This window comes from Antedon bifida, chromosome 1 (assembly GCF_963402885.1).
Source record: "Antedon bifida chromosome 1, ecAntBifi1.1, whole genome shotgun sequence".
Lineage (NCBI taxonomy): Eukaryota > Metazoa > Echinodermata > Crinoidea > Comatulida > Antedonidae > Antedon > Antedon bifida.
This window is the reverse complement of record NC_136226.1, coordinates 18,261,501-18,280,369: the sequence shown is the minus strand read 5'-3', so window position 1 is coordinate 18,280,369 and position 18,869 is coordinate 18,261,501. Positions and strand designations below refer to the sequence as shown.

Sequence of the window (18,869 nt, the reverse complement as noted above, 5' to 3'; positions counted from 1 at the left end):
AATGTTGATACATTATTCTTTTAGAGGGGAGTAAATGTCACAAGTGACATAAAGTTGTGTATATATTTTGCAAGTCATTCTTACTTTTCCTTTTGTTTTCACTATTTGAACCTTTCTTTTGTTTTAGGAAGCTATTGTGTGAAGCCAGTGGAGCAGAGTTTTTGTGTTGCAGAGAAGGATTGTGTGGTGTTTGCTGATTGGAGGAGAGGTATAAGAGTTAAGTTAGTGTGTGAGTTGCTGATTGGTGGAGAAGGATGAGGTGGTGATATGTGGATAATTGAGGGAATTTTGAGGTAGATGGAAATTGAGAGGAGACAGAGAAGGAGGGCTATGTTATGTTAAGCCAGAAAGGGATAGGTGAATATTGATATGAGAAACTAAGACGTACAGGAGAAGAAGTAATTGAATTATGGTGATATAGAGCTGAAGCAGAAAGGAAATAAAGAGATATACATGAAGTTAATAAATTGTGAGTTGGAGATAATTATGGTGACATAGAGCTGAAGCAGAAAGGAAATAAAGTGATATACATGAAGTTAATAAATTGTGAGTTGGAAGTAATACTATAAGGCTGTACTTAAATGTAGAACTGTTAATTGTTGAGATTACTGAGGATTAATTTAAATTGTGAATGTAAATTGACGGAAGAAATAACTGTTGGAAACAGCAGAAGTTGTTGCATGTAAAGAATTGTTTGGAAATATTGAAGAGTAACTGGATTGATACTGATATTATTTTACGGGGAAAAGGAGGAAGAAATAATTGGTCGGGGAGCGGATTGCAGGGCAGAACGACATCAAGAAACATTTTAACTTTATATTTGATTTATTTATATGTCAGAAAATAGGAAGAATTATAATTGATAATATAATACAAGCAGAACGGGAGCAGAGGCGTGGGAGTTGTTTATTTGCAGAATCGTTTTAACTTTTATCTTTCTAATTTGTTTTGTGTCAGCGTAGGAGAGAAGGCAAGAAGGAACGATATTGTGGACATTTATTATTGTTTAATTATTCATCTTGTGATATTATTGTATTTGAAAGGGGGGTTTCGGGGATTTATTTAAAAATAAGAAGATTGTTGATATTTTGTTTGGAAGGATTGGGAAATTTGGGGAATTGCATAAAGGTTGTGGGGAATAGGAATACGGTATCATTGTTTGAGAATTGGTTGGGTTTTTTTTTTGGGTTTTTTTTTTTGGGGGTTTGAATTATAAAAGAAAGAATTGGTTGTCAAAGATTATTATTAAATTTTACTTGTTACATTTATATGTGTACAGTTGTGGCTATTTACCGTTGTTCATCGTTGGTTACCAGCAATTACATGTCCGAAAGAGCCGTAATTGCGGCTGTGTGACAACCGGTATGCTTAGGCTTTTGATTACGCGTCTATATGTGGCCAGGTCTACTAATAAAAGGAAACAAAGTGGGTAAACACCCTACATCTTACCCACATGACATTGTGTTAGTGATTTATTGCATTGCTTCAATTATCAAATCAATATATTTCTAGATGTATGAGAGCTGCATTGACATAAATCGAACAGAACTGAATAATTACTTGATCTGACCAAAAGTCAATAATAAAAAAACAAAGAGATATCATTTGTTAATATTATTATTATTTTATTAAATACTTTTTTCTAAAATAAACAATCAAATGAATACATATATTCAGTTGCTCAGACTACCTACTGTAGGTACAAACATTTTCATAGCTTTTAATTCATTAGTTTTGATAACCTTTAAAACGGTCTATTACAATTCACTTTTATAACCAACGTATCTCTACTAGGTCTATAGTGTTTCCAAACGCCGCATTTCCTCATCAGCAAGATCAGACTTCTTTCCAATTTAAAGTAAATCTTCTAAGAACTATGCTACACAGAGTGAAAACATCATGTTATTTTGTAGCCCTGCATTTACATTGGTTTTTGATTCTGGTTGTAGAGGTTGTTATATGGTTACATCAATTATATTTTCTATACAGGAAGTTCTAATTCTTGATTAGAGCAACATCAAAGGTCACCGCAATTACAGTATCTCTTACCTTTAAACAGAAAGTAATACAATAAAACAATGGTAAATATTGTGTACATAATCAAAGAATGAAAGTTGCTGGAAACATATTATCTATACAAAACTTTAGAAAGAAGATAAATAGGAATATTTATTGTTTGATTCCAAAATGTATTTTAAGTGGAGAGAGGTTCTATATGTCAAAAGATCTTTTCTAGGACGTTTGTCAAATAATGCTTTGTATTTCTTTCTCTTTTTTTATTGTATTTTTCGTATGGAAAGTTTTTTTGAAATAAAGTTGAATTGAATAAAAGGAATGATTGCTAAAAAATAAAGCAACATTATTACAGTAGCACAACAATTGAGACTAATACAGAAAAATATACTGTCTGCAGCATTACAAAAAAATAACATTTACAAAATCACAATAAAAAAAAAGAAGAAAAAAATGAATATATAGGCATATTATACATATATATTGTGAAATGTAACTTGCCGATGAATCCGAGTTGAATATACGGTTACGGTATGTATTAATAAACAACCAATCGTGAAGTTTGAACTGAATACGAGTTGAACTTACTTTTGTTGCAATCTGGTCCAGAAAACCCACGGGGACACGAACATCCCATTGTCGAATCACTATTAAATATACAAGTACCGTTGTTTTTGCATTCTCGATCACACACTGAGTCTGTAAAATCTAAGTATGTGTGTTTTTTTCATTATCTATAATGATTATGCAGTGGTCCCTAAACAAGGAACCAGTCCCTAGAATCTAGATAACACCACTGATCTTTGTTTAGTAAATACATTCTAACTGGTGCACAAAGTAAAATTACAGAAACTAAAATGTAATCAATAGTACGTTTGCACTCTTGTAACAATAAAATGTCGTCTTTATTATATATTATGATAATTTGATAAATTATGAAAGATAAAGATTTCAGACGTCAGCAACTATGTTTTTCACGATGATTTCGTTAATGTATACCTTTGAATATAGGTAAGCGTCTGTAATAATGTATTGTAGTAATAGTATAGTGTATTGTATTTACCATTTTGACAAATTAGTCCATCATATCCTTCCAAGCATTCACAACTGAACATGTTGACGTCATCGATACAAACACCACCATTTACACATGGAACAGAGGCGCACTCATCAATATCTAGTAGAGTGATTTCAAGTTATTTCAATATGACATACTTTGTTATACGCGTTAAAATAAGAGATCATGAATTATTCATGATTAAAACCTCTTGTACGTACACTAATCACTTCAGTCAAGAGCTAGTCTCTCACTCATACTGTTCCAGAGCTGGTAACCAATTTGTTATGCATGATTGGTTTTTGAATAGTTAAGCGATGCACATGTTTGTTTTTAATTGATCGCTGTATGTTGATATGTTAGAAACTAGTTGTTAAAGTATATATAAGTTACACTCATAGTGATGTTATTCAGGCCCTAGCCAGGGGAACTTGTTATGGTTCGGGAGAACCCCTTGACGTTAGCATTGAACGCAAATATTATCCTTAATCGCGTTTTGCCAATTGCGAGTACCCTATTATTAGAGTATCATTTCCGGCCAATTATATGTGACATTCATCATGATTTTTACGTGCGAGCGTACCATTTCCGGCGTCCTGTGACTCAAATACGCAATGTTGGGCGAGAATTCCTAATTAGGTTGCGGAACGGACGTTGGATTAAATTGTAGGACTACAATCTATGGCTATGATAGTAGGTTTAACTAACCTATTTCGCATGTGGTGCCTCCATATCCTCCTACGCATGCGCATTCATACTTATTAACCAGATCCGTACAAGCACCGCCATTAATACAAGGTGCACTTACACATTCATCAGTATCTAAAAGATAATATCACACACAACATGTTATACTTTAGGATTTCACAGTATCGAACATTGATAGTTCCTTACAATCTTAAAACAATTTTGGAGAAACCATTAAACGGCAGTCATCAAATACGGTTAATGTGTATCGTTCTACATTAAAATGAAACACGCAATCCTAACGTAATGTAGCTGTTACACAATCAGTTTTATAGTGGAACGTTCATTCATATCAGGATGCGATATTTGAGACCTCCCAATCACCAGTAATTCGATTGATATTTTATGGCGATTTTACAAACCTTCGTACGTATTAGGAGAAAAATAACATGATATGTGAATTATTTTAGTGGAAGTATAATATTAATGTTTATTCTTTTATTATATTAAGATACGACGTACATCTTACATTTTCCAATAACCAGTAGTTCGATTAATATTTTTTGTAGTACATAGTCAGAAAGAAAGGTAAAGTATTGAGATGATCATGGAATGCATCTTGCAGACTTCAAAATCACCAGCGGTTGATTTGTTTGGTAGTTGTAGTCTACATAGTCAGAAAGGAAGGCTAATTGACGTTCATCCATATCATGGGATGCATATTGGAGGCTTCAAAATCACAAGTAACACCGTCCCTCGCTTTACAAAATCACAATCATGATGACGCTTGCAGATTTCATAACATAACAGTAGTAGTATAAAGCGCTGTCTACACTATCAAATTGGTTTGACAAAAAAGGTGTAATGTGCCCAAATATGGTATTGATATGACATCATCGTGTCTTATAATGGGCACATCATATTTGTTTATGGCAGTGGCTATCAAAGATGATCAATTTCATCCGGCCTCTAGTATGTTCCAGTTGATGCGCAGCGGTCGGCGATTTCGTTCTATTAAGGCCAATAAGGCACGATTTACAAATAGTTTCTTTCCAGGATCTATTAGAGCCTTAAACATGATGTAGACACTTTTTTGTAATGTTTTTGTTTTTGAGTTCGTGTTGTGTCCGTTGGATATTGTGCTCCGCCAACAGAGCAAACAGAATTTCTATGTTTTTTTCCTAAAAACAAATGATAATAAATGATACTTGACTTGACTTGACTTGACTTTAAACATAAAGTTTTATTGTGTAGATGATAGAGTTTGACACTAATATCCAGTCACGCAAAGTCTTATAATCTACTCTTTGACGTGTGAAAAAATCTTGATATTGAATGTTTGTAGTTTTGCATAGTCAGAGTCATGACATGTGAAGCATCGTAGAAAGTACCTCACAATCACCAAAGCGATTGATGTTTATTAGATGTACTGTAAATACTGCAGTATTGGAAAAAAAATCCTCTGCCATGTGAGATATTTTAACAAAAGTTTCAAACATTAACTAACAAAATGAGAAAAACTTAGTTCTTACTTGTTTCACAATTAGTTCCTTCATAACCGTCCCCACACGTACAGGACCATGAGTGGAAGTTGTCAACACAAACACCTTCATTCTGGCATACGATATCAACACAATCATCGTCGTCTTTATTCGAAGTAAAAAGACATTTTGGTTAGTGTTATTGTGTTACCGAGATGAATCGGTGGTTACCTAAACTTGAACTAAAATACCACATTAACAAACTCCAAAAAGATAAAACAATTCAATGATTATTACTGACAGTGTTTGCAACATTATTATGGGTAGCAGTGCGTGTCACACTTTTGCCAGTATGGGTTTTGGAAGAATTATTGTCTGCTACGTCGGTCTATTGATGGGGGAAAAATATACTTTCTAAATTTTAAATGATTGAAATAAAAAGGATGATCAAACTCACCGGTAATCGCAATGTCATCAATAGCGATAACACTAGTAATAGATGAACCTCGTATCGCCTCAAACACAATCTAAACATTTAAAAAATATATATCAATTTACCAAGAACTAAATGTTTAACCCAGTATTCAATAATCGATATGCATACAAGTTTCAAGATTCAAGATTCAAGAAATTTTATTTGTCCATAAAAATGGAAATTCACTTTGCTTAGTAGATTAAAACAACAATATTGCAACAATTTAAAACGTGCAGAACTAAACAGATAAAATACAAGATAAAAAGTAAAAAAAGTATAACTATTTAAAAATTGCATTATCGTCTTAAATTACATTAAGTTTATCAATTATAGTAGTATACAAAATGAGGATTGGGATTTAACATGGCGAAGCCCTAGTAGGACAGCCATGCTTTCAATGAATGCAAAACATTACCATCTGAAGATGTTATTCTTACAGTAATTCACTTGTTGCAATTTAACTCAATGAAGGATAGAAAGCGCTCTAATTTTGGACGGCGCCCATTGCATGTCGGGTTTCGAACGTCCAGCAGCCTTCCCGTTGGGCAAAATTATCAAAATATTTAAAAAAAACATTACGTTCAATAGGACCTGTAATTTAACATTTAATAGAGCTTTCATCGTACTATAAAACTAATATAGAACGACACGTGATATAATATCAACCAACAAAATGGCAAGAATAACACAAAATAGAGTTATTATTTTGTACAGTTTTTATTTGTAACAGTACATTACCTTAATGTCACCTTCTATACCTGATACATCATAACTAATCGTTCCTTCATTCCACTGGTCGCCTTGGTTCCCCGATCTTGTAAATTGAGGGCCACTAAAGCTAGTGACCTCACAGCGAACAACGTATACTCTGAGAGTACCCATATCAGCCCCGTACATGTGGTAGTAAAAAGTCATTTCTAGGGAGTTGGGTATTGAATAGCAAGGTGAGACAATACGGCCCGTGTTCCCTTCTGTTAAATCCTGACTATCTGGTATGTCCATAAATACCATGTAGAATGGGGGTGCTGTAAATAAAATTAATGAAAATAATTCCTAATAATCAAAATACTACATTACACAAATACGATACTCTTTATTTGCCGCCGCATAATTCTATTTGCCACACGACATCCTTTGCATTTACCTACTTTAAATGTTACCACCATTTAAATTCAGCAATGACGCGCCGCTTTCCACTTGCGTCCGTTTGCTTTGCACAAATATAGAAAGTGTGATATCTCCCTACTGTCTTCGCTTTTCCATTGAATGGAACGAAACAATCATAATACCAGGTGATATGTAACCAACGAATCAAAGGCTAGGGTGTATTTAGATGTCTTATTAACTGCTTAAATTATAATGAGGCTAATGATGAATTGTATTTATTTGATAAATAATCTAGTAGGCCTACTTACAGTCCACCGATTGTGTATTGTCCGCAGTAGGACCCGTCTCTGTCCCGCCGAATCTAAGAACATTTGTTCCAAAGTTTCGAAACCAGGCAACATCAGCTTCCGGGTCATCAGTGTACCCGCAGTTGTCCAGTCCGAAATCACACGTTACATCACCACAAACTTAAATGAAACATATTTGATAAATGGTAGAAACATTGTTGACTTTCCATTTTATTCAAGATGATTGCCACCGTCAAAATGGAAATTCTCTGGACAATAGTTAATGAACTACAAAAAATGTACGTATGTCCACATTCTATGAAAAATAGTAACGTTGATTACAATTCGTGTCTTTTGATTGGAATATTCTACTTTTGCATGCTTTGGTTTTATAAGAATTTAGGGTACCTTATATGGGTTTCATGATATTTATAATTATTCATTTCATTTCGAGGAGTCCATATCCTTTTCGCCTCTAGTTGATTCACTAATTGTATAATACCTCTATGATTATTACACAATTCATACCGTACTATATGCGTCATTCAAGTTTTTATCACATACTTAGAATGATACACGTTTTCTATTGTGATAATCAATACACGTATTTAGTTTTATTGTATATATGTATTACATATCGATTTCTATCGAATACAATCTTGTACATATTACGGCTCGTTAGCAAAACATAATACATATAAGCTTATATGAAATATTGACCGCGTAATCTGGGCGGATGAGCGGGTGGCGACAGGTCACGTGTTGTCAACTTGTTTAAACAATGTTTATTTGGTTCTTTCGACTTAGCTTTAATAAATAAGCAAATTTTGAGAATAAACAAATAATATCATTCAAGAGGTAAAAAAATAAGATGGATAAAATCAAACTTTCACTTATCATTGAACTTTCACAAAAATTATTATGTTTATTAAAAAAGAAAAAAACAGTTAGATTGAATTAGAAACCGGTTTTTAATTACGGTTTTATAAAGTCAATATTTTGTTTTCGATCCAATTCTTGGTCAGATTGAATGACTGATGTGACATGAAACTGGCCCACTCAGCATATTTACCGAATAAATAAAAAAAATAAAAGAATAGATTTTGTTTAAAATTACCTTGTCAAGGTGAAAACCAATACTTTTTTAAAAACTTACTCTTACAAAAAATAAGCTGCATTTAATTTAAGTAGTTATGTTAGTTTTTAAGTTTTTTTATGCTCTCTCCAAGTTTAATACTACACTAGTGATATTTTAATATGTAATACAGTTATTAGATAAGAAATGTAACCAAAAATGATACTGGCATAACAGTGGTGCAGTCAAATGCCTTAGCTACAGAAAATAATTGAATGAAAGAATCACCACAAACAAATTCACCAGAGTATATTTTTACTTTTTTGTTATACGCATATTGTCGTATACAGAAAACGGTATCAAGCGTTAGCCATGGCAATGGGCGTGTAACAACAACGATTCAATCGATTAATTTAATTTATGTATTCATTCATTTCGTATCCAACAATATTTATGTGGATGGTCCATTCAGGCGAAGCTGATCATAGGGACCCTCATAACAATAGAGTCTAACAAGACATAAATATAATTCACTAAATAATAAAATGTATATAAAATCTTCAAAAGATATTTAGAGAGATGGTATTTTATTACTTTGATAATAGTTTATTGAATCTACATTGTGTTACCATTTACCGTTAAAATACCATAGAGTAGCAAACAATTGTGATAATAGTAATACTTTCTTTTCAATTCGAATCCACTCGGGCAGCTCATGCATACCTTATAAACTGTTCTCTAAGAACCCTCAGAAGGAGAGATTAGATTTATCTGAACGCTCTGCAATGATTTCTTTCTGGCTGTTCAACTATATTGTTTTGATTTATCTTTTTCTTATTGTATTTTCATTAAGACCCAGCCACCGATACTCACATCATTGTAATTTACCTTTTGATTTAAAAATAATAATACTTGTGTTACTCCGAGACTAAATTATTGCAGTTTAAACTTTTAGTAAAACGATTCTAAAAAACAAACTTTTTAAAAGAAAAAAAATATCTTAAAATGATAATATTTTATTCACTTTTCTTTTCATCTACTTTTTGTTCTTATTTACCGTTAAAATACCGTTTGATCTTTTTCTTAATCTCTCAAAAATACGGACTAAAAAGATCAACATAATAGGCCCCTACATATAATAATGTGTTATTGTTCTTATTCATGCACTCATTTGAAATAATACAATTATTTATATGTTCAATAACTCATTCTAATTTTAGAATTTATTTTAAAAAAAAACATATATGTGGGAATTTATTGAATTATGATTATATTTCTATTAAAAGTAGTCGGAAACCTGCTGCAGTAAAATAGAGAATAATTTATTTAGCCTACCTTCTGGTGACGATAAGAACAGACATAGAACCACTAACCGAACTATGTTACCTCTCTTCATTGTTACACTACGAACTTTTCATTTTTTTTAATGTATACAATAACTCAAATGTTCTAATTATCAACGACATCTGCTGAAAACACACATTTAGAAATATTGAAAATTGTGCAGAATATCACAAAATTAACGAAACGCAGTAATCACAGGTTTATCTGATACAATTTCCCAACAACAATGTATGATTTGCAATAGAAAGTTGAACAAAAAGTGTGAAAATCGATCTTTACGTCACGAGCCTAATTCTAGTCATAATCGATGGTATCGAATTCATACAGCGCTGTCTGTGATTGTTTCATTCCATGCATAGATGATTAATACACCGCCCTCTTACATCCATTACGTCAACTAGAAGTTTTCCCATAACAATTCTGAAACTTGTGTAAAGAATGCTTTTTGCAATGTATGTGGGTAGTTAAATGCTCAAATAACTGAGAACACATGTGAATATTTCAATCTTAAATTGCTGGTAATATAACATCATCCATATTGGAGAGAGAGATTTATAAGAGGGTTGGGTTTAGTTACAAAATGGGTCAGCTATCTTTTAATTTCTTAACAAAGAAGATTAATTAGGTCCACTATTAATTAATTCTGTCTCATCAACGATAACACTAAGACAAAAGAAATTGAACAGTTTTCATCCTAGAACTATAGGATAAACATAATTATGCTGCCTTTGATGAAAATAATATTTTCACACGTCCAATCAAATGACGTCATGGTAGTAAGATCAATAATATCGTGACTATATAACATTTTTCTTGTTCGTATTGATCATGACGTCATCTGATTGGATTAAAAATATATTATGTTTATCAAAGACAGCATAAATGTTTATCGAATAGTTCTCGAATGAAAACTTTTCGAATTACTCTTGTTTTACGTAGTAAAAATGTATGCTTATCTATTTATCCGAGTGGGGTTGGTGAGCATCATGCTAAAATACGGAAAATAAATTGCCAAAATTGAAGGTGCTGTGCTTTGCCAAAATTCGCAAATCAAAATAGGCGAATTGAGGGCGCTATATTTTTGCAAAATACGCAAACCATGCTAAAATAAGCAAACCATGCAAAAATTCGTCAACTTGAGGGCGCTTCTAGTTTCTTCATGGATCTGCACCAATCTATGTTGGATAAGCCAGGGTTAGCAGCTATAATTACCTTATCCTACTCGACCGGTATGCTTAGGCTTTTGATTACGCGTCTATATGTGGCCAGGTCTACTAATAAAAGGAAACAAAGTGGGTAAACACCCTACATCTCACCCACATGACATTGTGTTAGTGATTTATTGCATTGCTTCAATTATCAAATCAATATATTTCTAGATGTATGAGAGCTGCATTGACATAAATCGAACAGAACTGAATAATTACTTGATCTGACCAAAAGTCAATAATAAAAAAACAAAGAGATATCATTTGTTAATATTATTATTATTTTATTAAATACTTTTTTCTAAAATAAACAATCAAATGAATACATATATTCAGTTGCTCAGACTACCTACTGTAGGTACAAACATTTTCATAGCTTTTAATTCATTAGTTTTGATAACCTTTAAAACGGTCTATTACAATTCACTTTTATAACCAACGTATCTCTACTAGGTCTATAGTGTTTCCAAACGCCGCATTTCCTCATCAGCAAGATCAGACTTCTTTCCAATTTAAAGTAAATCTTCTAAGAACTATGCTACACAGAGTGAAAACATCATGTTATTTTGTAGCCCTGCATTTACATTGGTTTTTGATTCTGGTTGTAGAGGTTGTTATATGGTTACATCAATTATATTTTCTATACAGGAAGTTCTAATTCTTGATTAGAGCAACATCAAAGGTCACCGCAATTACAGTATCTCTTACCTTTAAACAGAAAGTAATACAATAAAACAATGGTAAATATTGTGTACATAATCAAAGTATGAAAGTTGCTGGAAACATATTATCTATACAAAACTTTAGAAAGAAGATAAATAGGAATATTTATTGTTTGATTCCAAAATGTATTTTAAGTGGAGAGAGGTTCTATATGTCAAAAGATCTTTTCTAGGACGTTTGTCACATAATGCTTTGTATTTCTTTCTCTTTTTTTATTGTATTTTTCGTATGGAAAGTTTTTTTGAAATAAAGTTGAATTGAATAAAAGGAATGATTGCTAAAAAATAAAGCAACATTATTACAGTAGCACAACAATTGATACTAATACAGAAAAATATACTGTCTGCAGCATTACAAAAAAATAACATTTACAAAATCACAATAAAAAAAAAGAAGAAAAAAATGAATATATAGGCATATTATACATATATATTGTGAAATGTAACTTGCCGATGAATCCGAGTTGAATATACGGTTACGGTATGTATTAATAAACAACCAATCGTGAAGTTTGAACTGAATACGAGTTGAACTTACTTTTGTTGCAATCTGGTCCAGAAAACCCACGGGGACACGAACATCCCATTGTCGAATCACTATTAAATATACAAGTACCGTTGTTTTTGCATTCTCGATCACACACTGAGTCTGTAAAATCTAAGTATGTGTGTTTTTTTCATTATCTATAATGATTATGCAGTGGTCCCTAAACAAGGAACCAGTCCCTAGAATCTAGATAACACCACTGATCTTTGTTTAGTAAATACATTCTAACTGGTGCACAAAGTAAAATTACAGAAACTAAAATGTAATCAATAGTACGTTTGCACTCTTGTAACAATAAAATGTCGTCTTTATTATATATTATGATAATTTGATAAATTATGAAAGATAAAGATTTCAGACGTCAGCAACTATGTTTTTCACGATGATTTCGTTAATGTATACCTTTGAATATAGGTAAGCGTCTGTAATAATGTATTGTAGTAATAGTATAGTGTATTGTATTTACCATTTTGACAAATTAGTCCATCATATCCTTCCAAGCATTCACAACTGAACATGTTGACGTCATCGATACAAACACCACCATTTACACATGGAACAGAGGCGCACTCATCAATATCTAGTAGAGTGATTTCAAGTTATTTCAATATGACATACTTTGTTATACGCGTTAAAATAAGAGATCATGAATTATTCATGATTAAAACCTCTTGTACGTACACTAATCACTTCAGTCAAGAGCTAGTCTCTCACTCATACTGCTCCAGAGCTGGTAACCAATTTGTTATGCATGATTGGTTTTTGAATAGTTAAGCGATGCACATGTTTGTTTTTAATTGATCGCTGTATGTTGATATGTTAGAAACTAGTTGTTAAAGTATATATAAGTTACACTCATAGTGATGTTATTCAGGCCCTAGCCAGGGGAACTTGTTATGGTTCGGGAGAACCCCTTGACGTTAGCATTGAACGCAAATATTATCCTTAATCGCGTTTTGCCAATTGCGAGTACGCTATTATTAGAGTATCATTTCCGGCCAATTATATGTGACATTCATCATGATTTTTACGTGCGAGCGTACCATTTCCGGCGTCCTGTGACTCAAATACGCAATGTTGGGCGAGAATTCCTAATTAGGTTGCGGAACGGACGTTGGATTAAATTGTAGGACTACAATCTATGGCTATGATAGTAGGTTTAACTAACCTATTTCGCATGTGGTGCCTCCATATCCTCCTACGCATGCGCATTCATACTTATTAACCAGATCCGTACAAGCACCGCCATTAATACAAGGTGCACTTACACATTCATCAGTATCTAAAAGATAATATCACGGATCACGTAAATTATTGTCTTTTTTTTACATGCACACTGTTAATAATGTGTAACGTATGCAGCTGTATACAATAAGCCAACACCACTCCTATTTAACCAACTTACAGAAATTCAGATATCAACAAACATCAGTTATGTGATTGATGTGTGGTAATCCTGCTTAAACGATTAGGTAATTGCTCTAATTGTTGTACTTAAGTGTTTGTGTATGTAATCTACTTTTTGCTTCTGTTTTGTCTATGTGTCCAATATTGTATGATTGTTAAACTTATCAATATTATTATATAATATATAATAAAAATGATTCATATTCGTATTCGTATTTCAAACAGAGTCACGGTATTTACAAACTCAATGCCAGAGTGAACAAATTATAAAGCTATTATATCCCAATTTATTTTGAAGACCTCACCTCTGTCTCTACACAGACTACACATTATAATCTTCAAGCTCAATCAATCAAAATTTAGAAACGCTTTAGTTGCCTTAAAACTTAAAATGACTTTGCGAAAGAGTTGATTTTTCGTAAAACAAATCTTGACCGGACATTGATATTGTAGCAAAATCACGTCCAAACCGCAAGTTAGCTCTCTGTAACATTGTAATATCATATTGATTTATTTTTTTAATAATGCATCAGCCAAAGTTCTTGATAAAACCTTAATTAGTTATACGATTGGTGGAGTTGTTGGAATTCTCTTGAAACAACTGCACGTAATGGAAAATATACCCTTTCTTATTTGTTTCGAGAAATAATTACCGGGAAAAGAGAGAGGGGCGGTGGAGAGATAGATTTTTGAAATCCAATGTCATATAATGGAAAAAACTTAGGTCTTACTTGAGTGGAAGTTGTCAACACAAACACCTTCATTCTGGCATACGATATCAACACAATCATCGTCATCTGTTATGAAAATAAAATTAGTACACTACTGTATATACATTGGTTAACGTTATCGTGATCATCATGGACGCGGCGGGATTGGTAAAATGTTGTGTTTCACAGTTCAATCGGTTTTTACCGTATGTATCAGCTTGTTTTGTTCATTCCACAAACATTAGTTGTAAACTATTTAAAACAGTAAAACGTACCAACAATCGCTATGTCATCAAGAGCGATAACACTAGTAACAGATGCACCTCGTATCGCCTCAAACACAATCTAAACATTAAAATTAAACATTAAAAAATATTATCAATACTTGAATAATTTATCGGTTCATTTATTATTTTGTGCGATGTGTATTGTAACAGTACATTACCTTAATGTCACCTTCTATACCTGATACATCATAACTAATCGTTCCTTCATTCCACTGGTCGCCTTGGTTCCCCGATTTTGTAAATTGAGCGCCACTAAAGCTAGTGACCTCACAGCGAACAACGTATACTCTGAGAGTACACATATCAGCCCCGTACATGTGGTAGTAAAAAGTCATTTCTAGGGAGTTGGGTATTGAATAGCAAGGTGAGATAAGACGGCCTGTGTTCCCTGTAGTTAAATCCTGACTACCTGGTATGTCCATAAATACCATGTAGAATGGAGGTGCTGTAAGTAAAATTGAATATTGCTACTAATGTTTCCACGTCTAGCAGACGCTTATGTTGAAGATTTGCAGATGGAAAATATAGTCCTTAAAGAAGTAACATTTTATATTATACCGGTATTATAGTACACCGGTATTATCAATTGTTGTTATTACACCGGTAGAAAAGGCAATATTTTATGTTATTACATAGCCAAGATAAAATGTGTATTAGTCGGCATAGGTTTATTGTTTTATTGATATTGTTCTCCTCTTATCTTACCTCTTCAGTGAAAATTACTGTAGAAATGCAAGGAAAATATTACGTTTTAGATCATTGGAGAGGTAGTCAAGTTTCAATTTCAATCACTTTCTCGTATTTAAATTACAAGGATACAAGGATACAAGGAAACTTTATTCATCCCAACTTGGGAAATTGTGTTGCTGTCTTATTACAATGCCGTAAAGAAAAGAGAAATTATAGGCCTAATACATAAGTGTGATAATAATAATAATAACAAAAATAGTGTATTCGTAATAAATTCCCCTATCTTTGGAATCTTTCATTATAGTCTCGTATGCCCCTTGGGAGGAAGGAGAGACGATGCTATGCTAATAATAAGCTATGTAATAACAATACATTATGGCATCAATGAGGATTAATTTAAAGAATAAGCTGATACTTACAGTCCACCGATTGTGTATTGTCCGCAGTAGGACCCGTCTCCGTCCCGCCGAATCGAAGAACATTTGTTCCAAAGTTTCGAAACCAGGCAACATCAGCTTCCGGGTCATCAGTGTACCCGCAGTTGTCCTGTCCGAAATCACACGTTACATCACCAACCACTTTAAAAACAAAACTGTTTTTTAAAGGGACAAAATAATCGATTGTTGTTCATGCTTTTACTTTCTGTTTTAAATTTCTACTTTAAATGTTAAATCAATGTATGGTGATGTTATACTGTACCTTAATAATCATCAATAGTATTAAATCAATTACACTTTCTAGCTATGACAACTGTAGCATACACCTGTCCCGCTTTCGGCGAGATTGACTCGCTTTTTTTATGTTAGGCCCCACTGTTCCACCCAACTTCTAGTTCACCAGATATTCAAAATGTTTTAATCATTATCAATTAATTTTGAAAACGTCTATACCAAACTAAGCTGACTTTATGTGAACTTGATTATTTATCTTTAGCTACGAAATTTATTACCGATAAACCAACAAATTGTTGTATTGATTTTGTTTGTTAGTGAGACAGGATATTTTGACGGGTCAGGAATTCGGACTATTAGAGTAACAGTTTTCAACCCCTAACCCAATGTGACACGGTTGAGAGGTACGTTTATTAGGAATGTTTGGTGTTCCCCGGCCACTTTGATAGCCATGATGAATATTACAGTAACAAAACACTTCCACATCTACAAATGTAGCAAAATACAACCTAGTGCAAGGTTGCACACGGTACCTTATGTGGCATACCAGTGAACCGAAATCACAAAACGCAAATAAAGCTTGGTCTTGTTCTTACTTACTCATTCATTCAGTATAATTGGTATCCATTATGTTATAGCCTGGTACATTAACAATAACTAATTTTTCCTCAACTTGGAAATAAAGCATTATTATTGGATTCAGGAAGAATATCCGATGTAAAAATTAGAGGCCATAAACTTTAAGAGAAACTTAAAAGAAATGACAATATTCAAAAAATGCATTGTTGTTACTACGGTCATCAGGTTCGGCTATGACTAGTAATAATATGAGGATGTTAATGTTCAATCTGCTATGCTTAATTACATCCCGAAGCTCGAAGCCAGTCAGTGTAAAAATCTAACAATTTAAAATGTTTGATCGACTAGAATCAACAGATGCACCTCTTATGGTTTCAACGATTAAACTAAACAACCGAATGAATAGTTGATAAATAATAAAATAATAGATTCGTGCTTTACAATTGTCCTTGTAACATTAGCTTCTTGTGAACAAATATCTTTCCTGTTTTAGTAATTCCAGTTGTATCGAATAATAATTTATTATATTATTATATTATTATTTTCAAACTTTTGCATTCATCTCACTATTTTTGTCTTGGTGAAATGGGAAGGTACTCTATATTCCTCTCCTGAGTTTATTATAGCCTCTCTACCCGAACACAAACAGAATAGAATAGTGACCATTTATATATTTTAATTAATTGGTTTTTTTTAAATGTAAATGAAGGCAAATGTGGTTTTAACATCGAAATCAATCATCTTATTTATATACAGTATAAGTTATATTAATTTATTGGACCTACTTTTAAACACTGATCATATAAATGAGAGAAAACAAAATATTAGAACATGAATTCTAAACCGGCCGGTGATATACTGAAATTTAATTAATTTGAAACGATAAAGAAATCTGTGAGAATGAGAAACCGAGATTCGAACCCGGAACCTTCTGCCTGATATGCAGGTGTCCTAACCATTAGACCACCGGGACTTTCATGGTATTGTTCAAGCTCGATTGGATAGCGACTCTTTAACACTCTCTATAACAGAGTATCATAATAAAAGTGGGACGAACCCACACAAGACAAAAACAAATGTATGGGATGTCTGTAAAAAGGAGTTTAATTGCCACTGTACTGTGGTGGAAATGCTCATGTAAATAACTGTTTGTACCGCCCAGTCCCCTCCCCACCAACCACCAGAAAATGAAATGGTTTACCCAGGCTTACTTTGCGGTGATTTGACCATTTCTACACCTACCAAATCAAGATGAGAGCCGATACATGCTTGTACTAGACTAGCATATCGAATAAACTTTTACAAGATGAAATTTAATTATCAACATGATTTTATTGTATTTCATAATTTAATGTATTAATCTTAGCATCTGTAATTAATTAACTTATATATTGTTTTGATGCTATGTATTAGTATTTAGAACTTTGTTTTTCTTTTCTATAATGTAATTTTTCGTTCATCTTTTTTATTTTGTAAAATTGATGCACCATTAATTGATGTGTGCCACCGATATAAAGGTCATTGCTATTATTAAAGACCCCTTCCCTGCAATTTTGGACGTTTTTTTGGAAAATAATACATATATATCACTTTAAAAACATTAAACCATGTCATTCCTTGTCTTAAATGTACGTTTTATGGTAAATTATGATAAAAAGTGAGAAACAATGCACTACCTAAGTAGCTCGCGGCGATCGACCTCTCGTGGACGTTCTTAGGCCTAGCCTAGCTAGGCTTAGTTTTGTAGGCCTAGATGGTAAACATCGGTAACGTACGAACATCGTACGCTAGCTATATACCTAGCCTGACGTTGTATAGTTGCTGCATTAATTGTCTTTCTATTTTTGCCAGACTCCGTTGATACAAATTGGGGAAAACCCGGTATTTTCGCTGAAAAGTTAGGAGTCTTCCATTTGTTTTGGCCTCACGATCGATCGAAAAGTGGGCGAATTACAGGTGAAAAACAAAAATATCAATCCGCGCGCAATGCATTTTGGGATTTATAGCGGGCCGCTATAATTATTAGAATCGACTTATTTTTCACATTTTTAACCGTTTAAAGACGAAAAAAGTTATCGCAATAGGACCATATAGTATTATTTTTACATTAAATATAGTTTGTGATCTTAAATTAGATCTAAAAAACAATCTTTGATTGAACTATTAACTTACCTTTTGATGATGAAACCAATAAATATTGAACCACAAACAACACTTTCCTTTCCATTATTAATCTTCTCGGTTTGTAAAAACAATAAAATAGTGTTTAAAAATAATCACAATTAAGCTTTTCTTTACTTATCACGCATAATAGGCCTACTGCTTTAAAGTACACATATCTCTAAAGAGATCGGGAAGTGGTATTCAGTCAACAGTTTTTATTAATTTTTGTAGTGTGAATCGCTTCATGCGACGCATGCGCAGCAAACAAAGGAAAATGCCAGCACACTAAATTAACTTCGTTATATAAAGAACAATTACGAACATTTCCTGTAAGTATATCTGTACCAACACGTCATGGT

At 32.9% G+C, this 18,869-nt stretch overlaps 2 protein-coding genes across 3 annotated transcripts; both read right to left on the bottom strand.

Moving 5' to 3' along the window:
- Positions 1–1,625: 1,625 nt before the first annotated feature.
- Positions 1,626–9,729, bottom strand: LOC144844241 (zonadhesin-like). Of its 2 annotated transcripts, XM_078701047.1 has the most exons (9): positions 9,518–9,729; positions 7,129–7,287; positions 6,452–6,738; positions 5,696–5,765; positions 5,290–5,403; positions 3,779–3,892; positions 3,077–3,190; positions 2,602–2,721; positions 1,626–2,049 (listed from the first exon to the last, which is right to left on the bottom strand). In XM_078701047.1, exons 1-9 carry the CDS (start codon positions 9,576–9,578, stop codon positions 2,018–2,020), a joined length of 1,071 nt encoding a protein of 356 aa, XP_078557173.1. In that variant the 5' UTR covers positions 9,579–9,729; the 3' UTR covers positions 1,626–2,017. The 2 variants fall into 2 exon arrangements, with proteins under 2 accessions (XP_078557173.1, XP_078557182.1); XM_078701056.1 differs by lacking the exons at positions 7,129–7,287; positions 9,518–9,729 and adding an exon at positions 6,858–6,966.
- Positions 9,730–11,018: 1,289 nt separating this feature from the next.
- LOC144852607 (MAM domain-containing glycosylphosphatidylinositol anchor protein 2-like) lies at positions 11,019–18,574 on the bottom strand. Its single transcript, XM_078710520.1, has 9 exons — positions 18,520–18,574; positions 15,517–15,675; positions 14,566–14,852; positions 14,396–14,465; positions 14,142–14,207; positions 13,172–13,285; positions 12,470–12,583; positions 11,995–12,053; positions 11,019–11,442 (listed from the first exon to the last, which is right to left on the bottom strand). Exons 1-9 carry the CDS (start codon positions 18,572–18,574, stop codon positions 11,389–11,391), a joined length of 978 nt encoding a protein of 325 aa, XP_078566646.1. The 3' UTR covers positions 11,019–11,388.
- Between the last annotated feature and the right edge of the window lie 295 nt (positions 18,575–18,869).